The sequence below is a fragment of the Candoia aspera genome, chromosome 7 (assembly GCF_035149785.1).
Source record: "Candoia aspera isolate rCanAsp1 chromosome 7, rCanAsp1.hap2, whole genome shotgun sequence".
Classification (NCBI taxonomy): Eukaryota; Metazoa; Chordata; class Lepidosauria; order Squamata; family Boidae; genus Candoia; species Candoia aspera.
In genome coordinates this window covers 55,228,533-55,248,532 of record NC_086159.1, presented here as the reverse complement: position 1 = coordinate 55,248,532, position 20,000 = coordinate 55,228,533, and the positions used below count along the sequence as shown (strand labels likewise).

At 37.1% G+C, this 20,000-nt stretch overlaps 1 protein-coding gene across 3 annotated transcripts in view; it reads right to left on the bottom strand.

Moving 5' to 3' along the window:
* FOXP2 (forkhead box P2) overlaps nucleotides 1–20,000 on the bottom strand; it is a 331,388-nt gene that overhangs the window by 7,103 nt on the left and 304,285 nt on the right. For 2 of the 3 annotated variants that reach the window (XM_063309468.1, XM_063309470.1), the window contains 2 exons: nucleotides 18,403–18,472; nucleotides 17,484–17,647 (listed from right to left, as the gene is read on the bottom strand). In XM_063309468.1, the coding sequence (XP_063165538.1) occupies nucleotides 17,484–17,647; nucleotides 18,403–18,472 (234 nt within the window). Of the gene's footprint in view, nucleotides 1–12,466; nucleotides 12,560–17,483; nucleotides 17,648–18,402; nucleotides 18,473–20,000 lie in introns of those variants that run through there. The other variant, XM_063309469.1, reaches the window with a different exon arrangement.

Below are 20,000 nucleotides of genomic sequence, written 5' to 3'. Positions count from 1 at the left end.
TACAACGGGCTGGGATTATATTACATAAATGGGAAATACAAATAAGGGGAGAAGAATACACACACACACACACAGAGACCTCTTTCTCTACATGTGACACAGCACAGACAACTACAACAAACAAGTAGCTTCCTCCTCCACCCCTTGCCTAAGTAGTTTAGAACTTGAAAAAGCCACATATTCCAAATCCATTCTATAATCCTTTATTTCATGTTAGTAAAAGAGTTTATTACCACTCTGGTAATATCCCTGGTCCTTAATTAAAAAACAAATGGAAGAAAGTCTTTTTTCCCTCCTTATATTATAAAAATATATTATATTTTTCCCTCCTTACATTATAAAAAATATTAGGCATCGATGTACTTCCTTTTTATTCATTTACATTTCTTTTACTCGAGGCATTCACAGTCTGGGGGTAAGCATAGTTGGAATTTTACAGGTAGCCACCCTTTACCCAGTTTAGGAGAGTGCACCAACATGTCTCTGTCTCCAGAACTCTTTCAATTGGCCCACGGCTTAGTATAATGGGCTCTGCATGGACCTTCCTTTGTAAGCTGTCTACCACATAGTCTAGCCCAGGGTTTCTCAACCTTGGCAACTGTAAGCTGTGTGGACTTCAACGCCCCCAAATCCCCAGCCAGCCATGCTGAGTTAACGTATTGACCACAGACTGAACTTTGGAGTATGGAGCTCATTTTCCGTAATAGTTGCTTTGGCTTCCAATCTGTTTCTAGCCAAAAGTCAGGGCACAGCTTACCCTTTTTAAAGCTTTAAATGGTTTTAGGTCAGAATAACTAAAGGGACGGTTCTTCTCATATGAGCTGGGAACCCTTAAAAGAAAGACTCCACTCACCTATCAACTGAGCTATACCTGGTGGTAATGCAAGAAATAGCCTTCTTGTGATTAGCCTGTTGTGGAATTGCAATTGTCACATATGGAGGCTCATTTTGTACATCTCTGGCATCTTGTAAAGAACCTTCTATTTTGGCCTATTAAGAGGATATTTTACTGATCCCTTGGAGAATGGATTTTTATGTTGTACAGGTAGTCCTTGCTTAATGACCATTCATTTAGCAATAGTTTGGACTTACAACGGTGCTGTCATGAGTGCCGTTGAGCTGAAGACATCAGCACAACGGCACACATGACAATAACGAGGAAGTAGAGGAAGGGGCACAAGATAAGCATAGCACGCACAACAACAGCCACAGACTCTAGCCGGAGGAAGCAGCCATCAGCTCACAAAGGAGAAAGAAGAAAAGACAAAGGCTAAGCGGATCGCGAGGCACACCCAAGCTGTTAGCACAAGCGCAACGGAGATCGCCCAGCTGACAGCAATCACCGGCTGAATGAGGAAACCGATGATGGGCGATCCCGGGGCACCAGCTGGGGCCTCGCAACCCTTCACCTACCGGCAAGACAGCATGCAGGACAAAGGGGGCATGACGTAACCCAGGGTGAGGGGGCACTGACCGGCGCGGGGTATTTAAACCCCGCACCGGCGCGCTCCTCTCACTCTCAGCTTTTTTCGCAACTGTTACTACGTAAGAAATAAACCTGAACCTGCTCTCATATGAATCAGCGTCAGCGTTTTACTCTGCGGTAGGCAGTGCATGACAGGTGCTAAAAAGAACCAACTTATGGCCAGTCTCCATGGTCATGTGATTGTGATTTGGGCAATTGGCAACTGGTTCACATTTACAACAGTCATAGCGTCCCCGCGGTCGCATGATCACCATTTTTGATCTTCCCAGCCAGCTTCTGGCAAGCAAAATCAATGGGGAACCACATGATTCACTTAATGACCATGTGGCTCGCTTAACAGCCATGTGATTCCCTTAATGACCACATCGCTTAGCAACTGAAGCTGTGGTCATTAAGTGAGGACTACCTATACTCCTATCTTCTAATCTGCCAACTTTTAAAATTGTTTTAAAGCATTTTTTACGATAAACAGTAATAAATAATTTGCTTCCATAAATAAACACTCACATTTTAAGAGCTGCCATAAAAATGCAGAGTTTATCAGACTATTAAAACAATAACACCTTTACTGTTCATTAAGGGACCAGTCTGACAAAGTATATTGAAAATCACAAGTCTGATGGCTATTGTTCCAAAAGGAATCTTGTTTAAAAGATACTTTCCAAATCTGGTCTGAATCTGGAGGCAGAATAAATATCCATCTATAATGCCAAATGCCTTCGGATGATAAAATGCATAATTTCTTCTAAGAACCCTATCGGTACAGTAGCACTCCAAAATAACAATTCAATTGTCTTATAGTTACGGAACAGATTTTCCTTACATAACTGTCAGATGTCACCAACCTGTAGCTGAGCCAACAGAATGTTTCTCTCCTATTCAGCCCCGAGTTATCTTTAATGCATAGTAGAGTGACATGTGTTCATACTGGCATCTTATTTAGCAGAACTACCATTTTTTGCTACTCACACGTAGCTAGGTTTGGCTAAACAGGAACACTTCTAATGAAAAATACTGCTTTAAATGCCTGGCCTTTTTTCTTTTCTTTTCTAGAAGCATATGTTGTTGGTTCTAGGCTGCTTTTTATTTTTAATGCTATCCATTTTCAGAATCATTTTAACATTATCTTTGCAGCAAAAATGGAATATTCACTTTATGATGTCTAAAGTATCAAGCCCTTTCAATACGATCTCCGTGATAGAAGACATTTTCTATGCAAAATGTGTAGTAACTCAAGGTGTAGTAAAATGACCCATGAACTGGATGATCAACCTGCCTTGGAATACATGTCCGCGTGAGTAGAACTGGCTCTACTATTAGATGGTGGGTTTTACAGTGCTATTACAGGATTGTAAATTACCAGTTGCCTTGCTTAGTGATGTATCTTTACCACAAAAAGAGAGAGAGCATCTGAACCCTCTTCAGGCAACAAAAAGGCTTAATTTTTCTTTACCCCAGGGCTTACTAGTTGTTTATATATAGACTGACACTCTATCGAGTGCTCTCCCCTTTGGCTAAAGCAGGAAAGGTTGGAGGCATTAGTAACATCAGGAAAGTTGTACTTATTTGCCATTCCTACTATTTCTGGGGTGGAAGATGCTTGGCTGTGGATGAGGTTGAAGAGCTGCTTGTTGCAGATGCAACTGTAGCTACAGACATCAAAGGCAATACTTTTCTTCCCTGGGAAGTGCAGCAAAATCAAAATCAAGTACAGAAAAATACTCAAAATTAAGGACCAGGTTTAATGGTTATCCACCATCACTCTCTCTGGCCATTAACCTGTTGGCTCTGAGAGAACACAGATGGGAGAGGCATTTACATCCATTTGTATGTTTCATACAGAAATACAAGGTCTTTGATCCCAAGGAATGTCATATGCTTCTAGTATGCTGTTAATAACCCTGTTACTAAATCCAGGCCTAATAGCATTCCACAGCACCTCTTTTTTGACACATGGGTACATGTTATTTCACAAACAATACAATTGTTTGTGGGATTATATGCATTATTTGTGTCACACAATACCAAGACACCCTCATCATGCCTTGGTTCCTGCTTTTCCAAACAACGTACAAGGATTTTAGAAAACGATCTTTAAAATTCAAACTATAGTATGTGAATGTACATGATGGATCAGCATCCCAGTCCTGATTACCATGCAAAACCATATACTTGAGCCTAGCAGTTCTCTGCCACAAATACCACTCTTCTCCTTCCCATTGCTTCCTGTTCTTTCATGGCAGCTGTGCAAAGCTAAGCAGCGTATTACAAACCACACACTGTGATATATTGTGAAAGATCATTCTGCTCTTCAATTGGAACAGAAAATTTGTCCATAATTGTTGGTGCTCTTTCCCTTTCACATGATTAAGTACAGGTGAAAGGATTCAACCATTCATAGCAAGCTAACTCTTAACAAAGGCAAGTCTTACCTCTATGAGTACTGTAGATGAAAACCTCAGAGAAAAGGCTTATTTCATTTTGAATTAACCCAACAGAAAACCAATGATTTTTGTTTTTTTCCAGGATAGCAAATCATGATGTTTCCTTGATATTAGAGGATAGAAATTCTTGGCTTAGGTACCAAATTCTGACCCTCCTTTGCCATTACATCTATGAGTTTTCCCATTTTAGTCAATGGCAGAGGAATCATGGCAGCTGCCAAACAGATTATGAACGCCAGAAGTACCATTCAAAAATGTCTTTGAACCATAACAGAAATTCTGAGCACTTCCAGGGTTGGCAATTTTGTCTATCTCAAATTCCGGAGACTTGCTGCCAGTTAGACTGAGCTAAATGAACTTCCTTATTATAAATCAGCTCCAAATCTTCATGATGTGTGAAGTGGCTCCGTAGCTACGTGCCATATAACTAAGCAAAACCAAGTATGAAAACAATTTGCTTTTCTTTTTTATGTTCAACCATTTCTAAAGTTTACACACCTTATTAGCCTGCTCAGATAACATAAACCAGTTCATCTTTATGGAAATAATATGGTCATTAGCACCTGTCAAATTTCCTATGTATAAAAAAAGGTGACTCATTGTCATGCTTAAATGAAATATCTATTTATTTTCTAGATTTACAGCATTTTAGCACTGCACTGCAGTGTGAATTTGTGTCACAATCCTAACAATTTTAATTTGGTTGGCACATATACTATGATTTCAAAATAGACATGGACTGCTGCTGTATTAGATGCAATATCATATCACAGAGTAAATAATCTCCCTGACTCTCCTTTTCAGAGGAAGGGGGGTCCTGCAGATTTTCTGATATACATTAAGATCAGATATATAGTCACTATAAGGAAGTACAACTCTTAGTCTTTACTGAATCCAAACACTTGAACATATACAGTATATCCCTTGCTTAGGATCTTGCTTTGTCGCATGCCATTGCTGCTCCTCTCAATGACTGCCTCCTAGTTGAACCTGGTGTATGAAAAAAAAAGGCAAATCCCAGAATAATCTACAATTTGGAAGCAGAATGTATGTATGAAGCACACAGGTTTTTTTCAGTTTATGATGTCAAAAGTCACAGGTTTTTCTAAAACCAGGAAATTTTCCAGTTATACAGTATATAAAAAAGAGTGAAGCACAATACTAAAAAGGCTGCAAGTGAGAGAACACATATTTTACATACAAAAGATCCCTCATCAGTACTTAACAAAGATCTCAGGTTTAAATCTTGGAGAGCCACTGCCACTTAGCATTAACAACACTGAATTAGTCTGAGTGAAGGTCAACATTTTATGTGACATAAGTGACATGTTTTACCATTTAGGGTTAGTCTCTTTTGCACTGTCCCTATAGATGTAGCTATCCAATTTTTTCCAACAGCATATTTGAAAATTGGGAGAGAAGATTTCCTGTTTTACCTATACCCTGGGTGGGGAGCAGAGCAGGGAGAATTTCAAAATCCTCTGGAGGTTAACAGATTGCTGAACTCCATTATAGCACATTTGGGACACGAAATCAAAATCTCTGCAATCAAATTGGAAGGAAGGAATCCTTCCTTCCTTCCTTCCTTCCTTCCTTCCTTCCTTCCTTCCTTCCTTCCTTCCTTCCTTCCTTCCTTCCATCCATCCATCCATCCATCCATCCATCATTTTATCATCACAAAACCTTGTGAGATAGACTGAATTGAGAAAATGATTGGCCCAAACTCATCCAGGTAGTTTCCATGGCTGTGAATTTCACCTGATTTGGCCACCCAAAATAGTAAGTACAGAATAAAATTGGCTCTCCACTAATTTATCATTTGCTGAAGGTGACATCCTGTGACCATTCCAGTCCTCTTGGGATACTGAAAATTAAGCATAGGCCTGAGCTGGGGACATTTTCTACTCCCAGTTCACAACTGAAAAGTAACTATCTCCTTGGTAAACAATCATTGCAAAGAAAAAATGTTTGTCAAAAGAACCTAAACTGGGATGTTAGTTCAGTGGTAGAACAATTCTGAAAATAATTCAGCTTGAGGAACAGCTGCATGGTGCTATTAAGCAAGTAATCTCTAGTACTCCCAGTAAATTTGCAAATTTTTTTTTAGAACACTTGTTTGAAGGTTGGGAAACACTGAAGTGCATCTTTAGAATTGCATTTGTCAGATTATGAGGCAGAAACTGTTTTAAAAATGTGTATGTGTACTCCTCTTGACTGTGGCCTTAGTCATTATTAAACACTTCCGAAGTTAATAAAACAGCGGATTTCAGTTCCAACATGTACAGTAGCAGATAGCTAAAAAAGACAGACAATATATACAACCTAAAATAATACCAATGAATAATACACTGCATTCGTAACATACGGATAATAAGAAGGGGAAAAAAGGGAAACCAATCACTTAATAGTAAAGGTAGAGAAACTGGTCCTCCAAGAATTGCTCAACTATTTTATTTTATTTTAAAAATTCATCTACTGCCTCAGTCCTAATGAACTCTAGGTGGTGTACAGATACTAATGTCAAGACACAGTAGTAATAAACAGTACAATAATTTTATTTATTTTTCAAATTTAATTACCGCCTATCTCCCCCAAAAGATGGGCGGTTGTTATAATGTTATTATTAAATGTTATTTAATAATAACATTATAACAACAATAACAAACTAATACTGTTGCTGATGACTCCACAATGAATCCTCAAATGCCTTCCAGATTATTAGCAACTTCCAGAATGCCATGAGAATGGGAACCACTCTCGCATTGGAGGTCAGGTCGTTCACATGAGGGGACACCCCCAACCGAGGTGACATGATAGATGGGGACCCATAGTGGATGCTCTCTAACTCCCTGGGTCAAGTGGGCAGAGTCTCTTAGATAGCCAGGCCATGAGTCACATGGCACTTTTAAAGCTAATTACCAGCACCTTGAATTGCACTCGGAAACACATTGTGAATCCAGTGCAGCTCCTGTGGCAGCTGTGTAACATAACAGTAGTTTGACTGGCCAATAAGTACACCAGCTGAAATTTCCACATGGTATTTAAGGCAGCCCTACTAATAACAAATTAGAGTAATCCAGATACAAGACGACAACAGTGACCATTCTGTCACACATCCTGTTCCAAAGAAGGCTGGAACTGGCACACCAGTTATAGTATGCTTCACTACTGACCAAGTTCAATGGGGGTGCTAGGTGTTGTAGTAATCCAATGACATCAAGAGAGCCACTGGTTGTCAAACAGCATTGGTGGTGCTTATTTCCTTCTCATTACTGCGTAACAGTTTTAATAGATAGACAGATGTGTACATTGAATTCTGGTAAGTCTAATAAATTTTGGAACTTTATGCAGCAGCAAGAAGTCTATAGATAAATACTAGACAAGAAATCTCAGAATCCTTATATAATCCATCAGGGTCCCAAACTGGTTGGTTTAAATATTTAAAGTTGTAACAGGAGTTACAGTGCCATGGGTCCACACAAAGTATCTGGATCTGTTCCTCAAAGCCATGAAGTTGCACCAGCCACTGAAGCTTATAGTGGCTGCTTTCACTTAAGAGAGTGAACTGAAGCACCCCGTCAATTGATTTGCACAGGTCTAATCCTGACATGAATGGATCGAGGTTTTGACAGAAAGGACAAAGCAGCCTATAACTAGCAACCCTAACCCTAACCCTAAGTCTTTAAAACAGAGTGTAGACAAGAAGAATCCAGTGCCTTCTAAAATGAATGCTTGCTCAAAAGAAAAGGCAAGTTTTTAATCTAAAACAGGAAATAAAAGTAAGCCTGTAAAAAAGGAGGCATACCTTTTTTTGAGAGAAGCTGGATGCTGCATGATAGTAATTCATAAAGTACTGGGATCCTAAACATTTTATTATTTGTTGACTGCAGCGGGATATTTGTGGAATAACATTACATTCGAATAAGTCTGTAGTCTAATGCTGTCTTCAGGAAATCTTAGATGTGAACTAGCGCTTCCTTTGCAATAAGTTATAGCCAGCCCGCAGAAACAACAGTCCTAATAAAGGATACTAGAAGAAACTGGAAATGTGGCAAGTGGCAGGAAAAGATTCCTGCTGAATCTTTTTCTGCCAGATGCAACATTTTTATATAGTTTACAGTTTTATAGGCAAAACTCAGCATTAGAATTCTGTTGAATTCAGGACCACCCCCACCCAGCACAAGATCTCATCCTCTGACCATCACTTTATATTTCTAGTTTTAAAAATTCCCTAAGAATTGAAGATAAAGCAGGGAGGGAAATTCAAGCCAATGCATTTTTTTGGTAAGTTTTCAAGATGCTTCTCTGAGTCCTCAGGAATGCAAATCTTGGAAAGAAAAATGGGATATAATACACAATCATTATAGAGGAATCCCCAAGCTATAATGATTGAGCTAAGAAAAGCACTGTTTATACTTCCTTTCTGATCAATACACAGACCTGGATATGAAACAGAATTAGATTCTCTTGATGTTTAAGCACAGTAGCTACATTCTGAATTTGAAACCCATCCCTTGGGGACTTACTAGGAGCACAGAAATGTATACTGATCTAGCTCCTGTGATCCCAATCCAGCAGCAGACATTAAGAACAACTGGCACCTGCATACATATAAGTGATGGAAGCATGAATACAGGGCTATTTCTGTTTACAAAATGATCCTGATGGCTGGGTGAGAGATTTTAATTCTCTCCTTGAATAGGCAACTGATATTATTCTGAGCAACACTTCCCATAGATAAGGCCCACTACATTGCTGCTGTTAAAAGTAAATAAAAATGTAAAACGTGTTCAGATAGTGAAGATGATCCAAATTTCTGTGTAAAAGGAGTTTTAGGAGTTTTCTGAATGCCTGATGGAGTTATGGTTTTAAATAAGAGAAATGAAACTCTACAACATTAAGAAGTAAAGCACCTTAAAATTGAGCTGATCAAATCTAAAATTCAAAATGTAAAGGAAATGAAGAATTTTACTAAGGCCAGAAAAACAATGTTAGATACTTTGCTCTAACAATGAAAGCTCATGCAATCAGAAATTTTTAAAAACTGTCAATATACATTCCTACTAACTTGAGTTTCCTCTTCTTTTGTACTTCTAGCTTAATATAAGACTTATTTGTCAAACCACAGCTTGACAAGATATTCCTAATGGAAGACTGAGGTTTGTACACATCCTATAAGCTTAGAGTTAAAACCAAAATATAACAGTAGTTTCTAGGGAAGACTCAAACCACAGTTTGACAATTTGGATATCACTGCAAATTTTGTTTGAGAAACCAGGAAATCTTGTATAGATGGTAAAGTGAGAGAATGGGAGAAGATAGAATGGAATTTATGGGCACAAAGGCATAATCAATCCAACAAGCCATTGTCTGAATCAGGTTTGTGTTTTTCTGATTTTGAAGTTTTAGAATCAGTACATTCTGAAAATACATATTCTCATTTGAAATGTTATACAGCAAAATATAAAACTGTGGACTTCTTTATTTTAAATTGGAGTTCTTGAACCGCTTTGGTTCTTACAATAAGCGTTATAGCTGGCATAGAAGCTTAGTCACAGTGGTGATCTACATATATTATGTAAACAAGAACTGCAAGAGTGAAATTTGCTTTCACCAGCTGTTTATCCTGAAGGAACTATATGACTATAAAGGAAACAGTAAGAGACAAGAAATGAGAAAGGTTGATACTGAAGAACACAGGATGAAAAAGGCAACTAAACAGTATCTATCCCAAGAGATGCAATATACTACTTGACCTTTATTCTCCAGATTTGATTTGTTTGGAATGAAGGAGGTAATATTATGACTTGCTACTGAATAGGGATGCCAGTGGAAGTTCATAATTACAGTTTTCATCTTAAACTCTCTTAGATGGTTAGCTCTCAAAAATATCGTCATTGGAAGAAAGTATTTTTTTCAGTTTCATTTATAAAAATACCCTGCAGATTTCCAATATAGTTAATTTGGCAGTTGGACAAAGGTCATGAAATGTTCAATTTTCATATTAAAAGAGGCCATGTTTTGTAGAAACACTTGTTCTTTACTCTGGGGGGATGAATCAGAAAGGGGCCTCTAGGCTGCTTTGAACACAGTACAAAACAGAGGAAGAAGAAAGATAACCTGAAATTCTTTTAAGAGAAGCAGGAAAGCTGCGAAAGAGTTAGATGCCTTGTGGATTATCAGGGATTAAACAGAACAACCAAAGAAGGTTAATGGGATTGTAGGAAAACCAAAATACCCTATAAATGTTCTTGTACAGATGTAAAATGTGCTTTGGCAGGTGGAAATGAAATTCAAGAACAATTTGGAAAAAGGGGTACAGTCATTAACATATCATATCGGAGTATATAAGGACACAGCACAGCACTGCAAAGCAAAGAAATCCATGGAGGAAAAATGTAGAGGCTTCAGCATATGTGTCCACATCAAAACTTGTCCACTTCCACTCTTCTATCTTTTTACACCTTTATTCGGTGCTGAATAGCTTCTTAAACTATTAAGTCATCCCAGTTAAGAAATTATGGCTAAAGTAACCCCTACAAACATAATTTCTAGGTTTGTACAAATTGTACTGACAGTTGCTCAGTTGAGATATCATGGAATCCATGATTTAAGAAACCAAGTTGCATGTTAAGAAAATAATCACACAACCTGATCCAGGTTCAACAAACTATGACTTGGTGGCTCAGAACTGCTACATCTGAACTGAATCTTAAATCTATACAAGATTTACCATATTCAAGCTTACACATTATTATCACTATATTTATTTAGTTGCTCACCTAAATTTAGGCTGAGTTTTAAGACCTTAATACCTTTTATGAAAATAAAATCACAAATCCACTGTTCATGATGAAGCATCTCCTTCTTCTCAATTCATGTGTTATTAATTGCTCAATCTGATATGTATCAAAATACTAAATCCCTGAAAAGCAAACTGAATCAAGAATTATATAATAACCTATTTAACAAGAAGCAAACATACCTACCAAAAATTTAGCTGACAATCACATTGTTCACCTTTCCCCTGCTCTCTCTCATGTGCACACACATATCTACATATTACAGACAACAGAACAACTGAAATAATGTACTAATGGAATTTCGATGTTGTTCTAGTTGTCATGTTTCATTACAACTTTGATTTCATTCTCTTCTATACCAATATCTCCATTCACCCTGGCATATTCCACAGAATGCATGTGCATGCATATACACAAACCTGTATCATTCCTAATACTTAACAATAGCTCTTTTATTAGATCACGTCATCCGTTCATTAGAAATTTCCCACTCCTTGTTGTTTTGGCACTAATCACAGGAGATTGGTTCTCACTCACATGTTTGTAATTCGGTTTTTCTTTTACATTTGATGGATAGATGAATTGATTCCACTGACTATGCACTATGACTGAGATGATGTGACAAAATATGACATGTCATGTTAGATCTGTGGACAGCATTTTCACATATGTGAGACATCATTTGCTGTTTAAGCCATCAAGCTGTATTTATGATTGTTTAAATCTGTCCACACATGTGAGACATTACATGATGTTGCAATTATTATCAAAGGATGAATTTTTATGAATAACCTGAAGCTTCTTTTCTGGCATTAAAGTATTCCAGGGCTGGTCAATCTGAGAGTATTCTTTAGGGTTGGTTGTCACTGATGTTAGGTTTTTGTTTGGCTGGTTAGAGCCTTTGGATGAAATTGTCTTTCGATTTGTTACTTTTTTAGTTATAAGTAGTTATAAACTTAACAATTAAAGTTAACATTCAAGCATCTAAGTATAAGTATAGGAATGGACATAAGATCTAAAAACTATTACTCTGCCTCTACAAACATATCCATTTGTAGAAAATTCAAAAGAGAATGGAATGAAGTTTTCAATGAAATCATCCATGCATTTTGCTTCTATATAGATTCCACAAATCCCAAAGGATCCTGAAGACTTCCACAATCCATACTATGGGGATCTGACACTTTTCAGCATAAGACAGCTGCAGGCACTCTATCACCAGAGTGATCTTTTTGTTAAGAGGAAGTAGAAAGAATTGTGAAAGTGCAACAAATGGAGGTTATAATATTATATAAAAAAGAACATCAATGGTTCTATCAAAGGCATGTAACATTTAAGCAAGTAAAGAGGAAATGATAAAGGGCTGCAATGGCTGCTGAGTGTAATAGCTTATAAGGCTAGAAAGATCAGAGGGTTGATGAGTGGGAAAATAAAATACAAGAGGCTAGGTTTGAAAAGTAAAGGGAAACAATATAAACTGAATATAAAACAGAATAGGAAAAAAATATGTTTTGGGGAGTTGAGTGAGTGAGAATGTTATTTCTGAACATATGTTTTACAGTGGAGGAAATATTCTAATTTTACCCCCACCCCTAATTATTTCTCTTTCTAGTAGTCAACACCTGGAGCAGAGGTTCTCCCTCTCCACAAACACACTCACTCACTTTAACAACCATACAGGTCCAAAAGAGCAATCTTTAAAGAGTAAATGCATCAAGAAGGTGGAATGCTACCTTTTTGTTCAGTGTGCTTGTCAGTTTGAAATGGCAGGTGGTGGTCTTAAAACCTGAAATGTTCACTCAGACAGACAGAGCCTATATGTGAATCTGGTGATAGAAAAGGTTAAACAAAACTTCAGCATTTTATGAAGTCTGCATGTAGCAATCCTCTATCTTAAACCTAGTTGAGCAAGAAAGCATATACAACACATTACTCTGTAGGTAGTATTTCAATTATTTCTTTACCCTTTAAAGATTACAGAATTGAATACTGCAACTTAACATTTTAAATCTGTTCATATGTTACCACTATAAGATTAAATGGTACTGGTGCATGAGAAATTTCAAAAATGCTGCAAGCACCAGTATCATCATTGACTCAATTAAATGATATTCAGTCGTACTCCCAAAGCTTGGTACAGCTGTCAAGTGTTTGATTTATTTTATAATGTTCAATGTCCAAATCTCACCCACTGAACAAGAATTTTGCATCACAGAAGCTTTCTACACTAGAACAAACCTCCAAAGTAAACTCAGAAGTATCGTGAGATGGGACAAAAAGCAGAAATACAAAAATGCAAAGACGGGGGGACAGAAATGATATGAAGTTTAAAATACAAGGGAATGAAAGAGATTGAAATTGAAATGATAGATAACCTACTGTAAGTAATGTGAAAGCATAACAGTAGGGGACTGGAATAATCAGATATGGAACAATTTGACAATAGACTGGTTTCAAACTGAAGCACCTCAAAAAGACCTTAAGAGCAGAATAATCACACTTCTCTTTGGAAATAAAACTTAAAGAACAAAAAAGTTTGAAAATATAAAAAGCCTGATGTTTATGCTGATCAAATTGCAAGAAAAAAGGATGGACTCAAAAATTGGAATTGCAAAGTAGATGCAGGTTGAGAAAAATGGCCGAATACAAAGGGTGGAAAAAACGACTGAACGTATGCAAAGCAAGAGCTTTCTTGCCTAGTGTAGAGATGGAAGAGGAATGACTGCTTGAGTTCACATCTTTTCAGATTATTTTCCACCTTTCTTTTCCAACACATTCCACCAACTCCCAATTTTGTTTCCTGTTCTTTTCTGGGTCAGTGACCTGAGAGTTAAGAAAGTAGAGAACAAAACCACTGTGTTCTAAAACATGCTGCCTATGGAACAACCTTTCACCAACTCCCTTCTGTCCTTGGTAAATGTTCTGTGATAGATAATTCATTCACAGATATAGATCAACAGTTGATATTACAGCACTCAAGTGTTCAACATGCATGTATGATCACAATGCTGTGGCGAGACATTAGAAAACTAGTACCAACGCAAACAGATGATACTGAGCTGGATGGACAAAGAAGCAATTTGTTATTGTACTTTCTGTCTGTTTTTATAATTAAAGGGAAAATAGTTTGGTGCTTTATACAAATTGGTTCTGCTTATATGAAGGCAATCACACCATGTGCAGATACTGAGAATTTCTAAAGATAGTATCAGAAAATACTCCTGCAATGTTTTCCCAATGTATTTGGCAATAAAAAAATCCCCAAAATGAACATCAGTGTTTTATACGAAAGCATTCAGTGGACAGCTCAAATTTGGTAGAATATGGTAGACCCTCATGCAGTCAGATGGTGATCTGAAAGGTACCTTCAAATCTGTTTGAATGTAAATACAGCTCTTGGTGTAATATGGGACTCTGCCTTATTTGGGTTCACGATCATAAGCCAAAAGAGGAACACCCCCTCTTTGGATCTTTAGCTGAACACATGGAGATCAGGGAGTGTAGAGGAGAAATGGCTGAACACAGCCTTTGTTAAAGTACCAAGTTACAAACAGCAAAGTCACCATAGGTCATGCATCAAGTGAAAATATAAATATTTCAATGCTTGAAGAATAATATACCTATCTATGATAGATTGTACCACCTCACATCCTGTTTTACTTTACAGAATATCTAGTATCATCAGAGCCAAGCGGAAGGTGAAAGTGTGGGATTTGTCATTTGTAATTCTTGACCAGCATTGTCCAAGGACTATGGGAAGGGACCAGACAAAGGCGCCCTCCTTTAGCAATGGATAACTGAGACCTCAGTTTCTCCCCAGAGAAATGGGGAGTTGGCAATACAGAACTAGACAAATATTGTATTTGAATATTTGGGAGCTCAATGAAAATTCTGTTTCTTTAGTAAGTATTTTTGACTTGTGTGCATATGGTTCTTCACCACACAGATGTCTGCTCAGACAATACACTCAAGAGACACTAAGCATACAATTTTTTCAAAATTTCAGAACAAAATTAAAGGATTTTGAGAGGAATAAAAACTGGCTAAGAGCATAAGGGAAAAAAAGCATGTACTGTATATAAAAGTGGACAGCACAACTCAGGAATTCAAAGGATGAAATCCTTAGTGGACATCCTAACTCACAGAGAAACTGCCTCATTCATTCTTGTTGTTTAGGATTTCTAAACATTGTCTGAAAAAAACAGACTCATGAGTATAGGCCAGAGAACCAAAGGTAAATATCGAGCTAGACTCAATGCACAAGGAACCAGTCTTTGCCCATATTTGCAAAGAAAACTACAAGCATATCATGGGAATCCTAATTCCTTATATCTTGTTATTTTATAAAAAATTCTGAGAGCTCCAATTTGGTACAAAGTCATGTATGCATGAGAAAGGTTATATTCTAAGCCAGCCTAATTTTATCTGAATACATGTTGTCCCAGTGGCTAACAGCAGCTTTAACTGCAATTAGAAAATCAGCATATTGGCTTGAACCCCAATATAAACCAAATGTTTCTTGTAGAATAAAATTCATTAGGAGTTCCAGTCATATTTTATTTATTTATTTAGATTTAGGCACTGCCGGACTCCAAAATGACTGACATGTAGAATTAGATTCTTATTAAGCACCTCTCCCTCCCACACTGAATGCTTGGGTTTACTTGGTTCTTGCTGTATAGTAGGTTATCCCTAGAATGGAAATTAATGGCATAATATACAGCAGGTTTTAGTTGTAAACATACTCTCCAATTCTGTAGTATACAAACATTATTCTGTATAGCTTACAGAGCTGTGTGTGTACTGACTGCACATGGCATATGTGGCACATACTGTGCCTTACTCAATATTATATAGGAAATATGAGAAAATAAATAAATAGCAGATGTGCTTCATGTGTGTGAAATAACTGTGCATATGATCTAAGTCCTGTTTGCTCATTAATTTTTCATTTTCTTGGCATTTTAGGCAGAAAGAGAGCATTAGTACACTCAGAGAACTGCTAAAAGTAAAAGGCTTCAAGCAATTCAATAAATAGTTTATTGTATATATCACAGGATATAAAAAATTTGGTCTGGTGGGTCACTTTACTTGTTTCAGAGCACTGCTGTTCTCAAGAGCTTATAACCATGTTCTTTCTAGGGTAAAGGTAAAGGTTTCCCTTGACATTAAGTCCAGTCGTGTCCAACTCTAGGGGGCGGTGCTCATCTCCGTTTCAAAGCCGAAGAGCCGGCGTTTGTCCGTAGACACTTCCATGGTCATGTGGCCGGCATGACCAAACAGAACGCTGTTACCTGCCCACCGAAGCGGTACCTATTAATCTACTCACATTGGCATGTTTTCGAATTGCTAGGTTGGCAGGAGCTGGGACTAGCAATGGGAGCTCACCCCGTCACGTGGATTCAAACTGCCAACCTTCCGATCAGCAAGCTCAGCAGCTCAGCAGTTTAACCCACAGCGCCACCACGTACCTTCTTTCTACTTCAAGTTTTATTGCTTCTTCTGTATTATTTTAGTATATCTAAAGATGCTTCCAAAACACAAATGTTTCCATGGAGGGGGGGAGGAATTAATGGTTTGGAATTCACTAAAGCACATTAATGTTCTCCTTTCACTCTTTGTGCACACTAATTTATTTATTTCTCCAATGTGATACAACATGTGGCAAGTGAAGGAATTAGATAATCTTAAAGGTGTAAATTATATCTGATCTGAAAAGGCAAATCAGAAAAAAAAATAAAAATCTTAAAATCAAAAACGCAAATGAAAACGCACAGCTTGAAAATGTAGACAAAAAAAACCTATAGTGGCTTGCAATTACTATTCCAGCACTGTACATATAATAAATATTGAATATACTGTATGAAAAAGGAAAGCAATAATAAAGAAAATTGAAGTACAATTTAAATACAAAGTTATTATTACTAACTATGGACATAATTGCCTATTTAAAAGTAAATAATCCTACAGCAAACTTATATCTATGTCTACTTAGATGTCATAGCACTAATTAATATATAAATTACCAGGAAATCAATACCCCCAAGGTATGTGTTTTGCTATTTACTAAACAAGATACAGTATTGCTACATTTGACACTGCCGATTAAGGCAAGACATTTCTTAGGCTTAATACACATTCCTGAAATCCACGATACATCAATTTTTAATAGTACCACTCTCTGAGCTGCATTAAAAAGATGGTAGGGAAAGATTTTAGAGTAATTAATGATATAGTTAGCTCCTAAATATTAATAGGAATCGTAGTCTTGCATAAAATTTAATATATAAACCTTGCCAGTACTGACACACCAGTAATTAAAGTTGAATATGTAATTACACTGATTTATAAGACAGGTAAAAAAGTTACACTTTACTAGTTTCTATGTAAACTCGGGGTAACAGTTAAACTTTGCATTACACTTTTTTTTTTTAATGGGCAGTATTTCTGTGACTGTCCATACATGTATTACAGGCCTGGAAATACAATTAAAGTATTTCTGATTGGATTGCTTTTGCTAAGTAATTTACAGATTTAACTTGGGAAAAGGATCCATGTTTGACAAAACAATGCTTCTTATTCATTGCATGATGATACAGCATTTGCCCAAAGTAGGTCTTGAACATGCATCAAAGCCCCTATTCTCTAGGCCAGTTTCTGAATATTCTTACCTGTTCTGGGCACATTCTTAAGCAAGGCAGGACTTTCGATAAATTATTTTCCATATTGGAAGAGGCTAGCAGTACTTACATGTGAGGCTGAGGAGAGCAGCCTGGACTGCTATTTCCATTGCTGTCAATGTGGTCCAAAGAACCATTGAGATCTTCATGGACTGCCTGTAGTAAGCCACTGGATGCGTTGTTTATCAATCCGGGATTACCAAGCAAAGGTAAACTACTTTCTGCCAGTGCAGCCTAGCAGTGTGGAGATGATACAGCATTCTTAGGGTGCTTAATACAGATTGATGTAAATACAAGCAAACAAATGTCTAGAGAAATCTTTGTTCTATTTTTCCCATATCTGAGAATATATATACCCATCCCATATTCTTACGACTGCTGGATGGAGCTATTAAATATGTTCTGATACTGACATGTACCATGCCTTCTGCCTTCAAACCCTTTCTGACTCTAAAGTGCACTAACCCTAAACCTTGTATCCTAACCTGTACCCTGCATTTTTTTCTGTTGCCAGCCTGAGTTGGAAAATAAAAAATGACCAGAACTTAACTCAAAATAAAGGAGTCCTGACATTTGCCTTTTCTGCATGAAAATTATATCTTATAATTAAACTTTAAAGTTTTTGCCATGAGCACCATGTTCTCTAACACTATGATATGAAATCATTCATGACAGCTTGGATAAATATTAATGCATATTCACATGCATTTGCAAAAGCTTCTATCAATCTAGTATTTGCAGTAAAACGGAGTGTTCCAGATTTTGCCACAGGGTGTCCTTCTTGCTTCTTCACATCAAGATGAAGAGAATTAGAACGGGTACTTCTTGCTGTGCTAGGTAATACAACTTCTTTGGGAGATTAACCCACCTATTAACAATGCCCCAGATGCCCAGATAAACATTAACACAGGGAGTTCTCTTTCATACAAGAAACAATGCAAGCAGAAGGAAGTGGGCATGTAAAAGAAATAAATGGTTTAATGGTTTACCTGTAAGCTTGCATTAAGTGCTGCTCCATAGCCTAAACTGGTGGGTATGTTTTTCACTAATGTTGGGCTTCTGAAAATAAACAATTTTTCAAAGAGAATTTTTTTATTAAAAAGAAAGCGGGAAGAAATGATACAGGATGGAAACACAATGATTTTTTTACATCAAGGGGGAAAAGAACCCAGGACTTCTGGAATTCCAATTGATTGTTTGAGTCAATTTATTAATTGATGATAATTAATCAATATCAAAGAATCAAATGATCCATTGTCACTGGACTCACATGGTACTCCCACAGAAAAGTCCAGTGAAACAAAGGATGTTCTGAACTGTGTAGACATTCTCCATTGTTGAACAGAGTTAAGAGAGTTAACACAAACTCCTTACTTATCTGCTAGTTTTCGGTCCCACCTTTTCCCATTAACTCAAGTTCCAATTATAACACACCCTCCTCTGATTTTTCTACAAAAAAAAAAAAAACTGAAAAAACAAAACCTACCTTATGAGGTAGGTTGGACTGAAAAAAAGTAATTGGCCCCAAGTTATCCAGTGAGCTTCTGTGGCTGAGTTTCCCCACTCCTAGTCAACACCTTAACCACTACCCTATTTCTCACATAAAGGCAGCTGTTGATAATAGTTTATTTTCAGTTGGCTAAACATGTCTAAATGTAGCTAGCAACAGGCATGCACGTCTGGAATGTGTGTGTGTGATGTATTGGGACATAAGCAAAGAAACTCTTCTACATGCTTGTCGCAGGCATTAAGTTAAGAGTTAGCCTCAACCTTCCTCCCTTTACCCTTTACTTTGCCTTCTCTCCTGCAGTACAGGCTCTTACAATATTTCGACAGCAGACTGTGTGATTATCCAAAGGTGAGATTCCATTTTAAAATAAAAATTTAAAAAAAAAACCCACCCTCATGGAATGACCAGAATGTTTTCCACAGAGGAAGACAGAAAGTTCTAGCATGTTGAAAAACTGGTTGACTTTTGCCACAAAAATCAATTCATTAAATGGTGGATCAAAGGAAACAGAGAAATGTTTCCCTCAGTGGAATAGCATTTGTACTTACTTACACGTGCAGTCTACAGATTGTAATTAACTATAATATGACAAATCAATGAACATAAATAAACTTAGAAGTTTCTGTATGTTGAGATGCAACAAGCTATACACAGTGCAAATATTATTTTATAAAACTTTTCTTTAAATATTGCCCACAGAGAGAAGGTATTTTTGGGGGTTAATAATTTATGGTTTAAAATAAACTTGAATGACTCATGACTTCGGTCAAAGGTTTAGTGTAAAAACAAGCCAATATCACGTGCTAACACATGGGAAACACATGTTCTGTGGGGTAATTTTAATATAGGGAAAACACATTTCTAATAGATGGATTTAAAATAATAATAAAGCTGTGGCAAAACCATACATTCACATTAAAAATGATAAGTTCCTACAAAGTGTAATGGCTTTTATTTGTCCCAAGCTATGTGACATATTCCAATTGCAGTATCATGTATGCTTCCTTGGGAATAAGCCCCACTGAACTAAATAGATTTTCAAGTAAATCAGCCTAGAATTTGCTGGAGAAGCAGAGC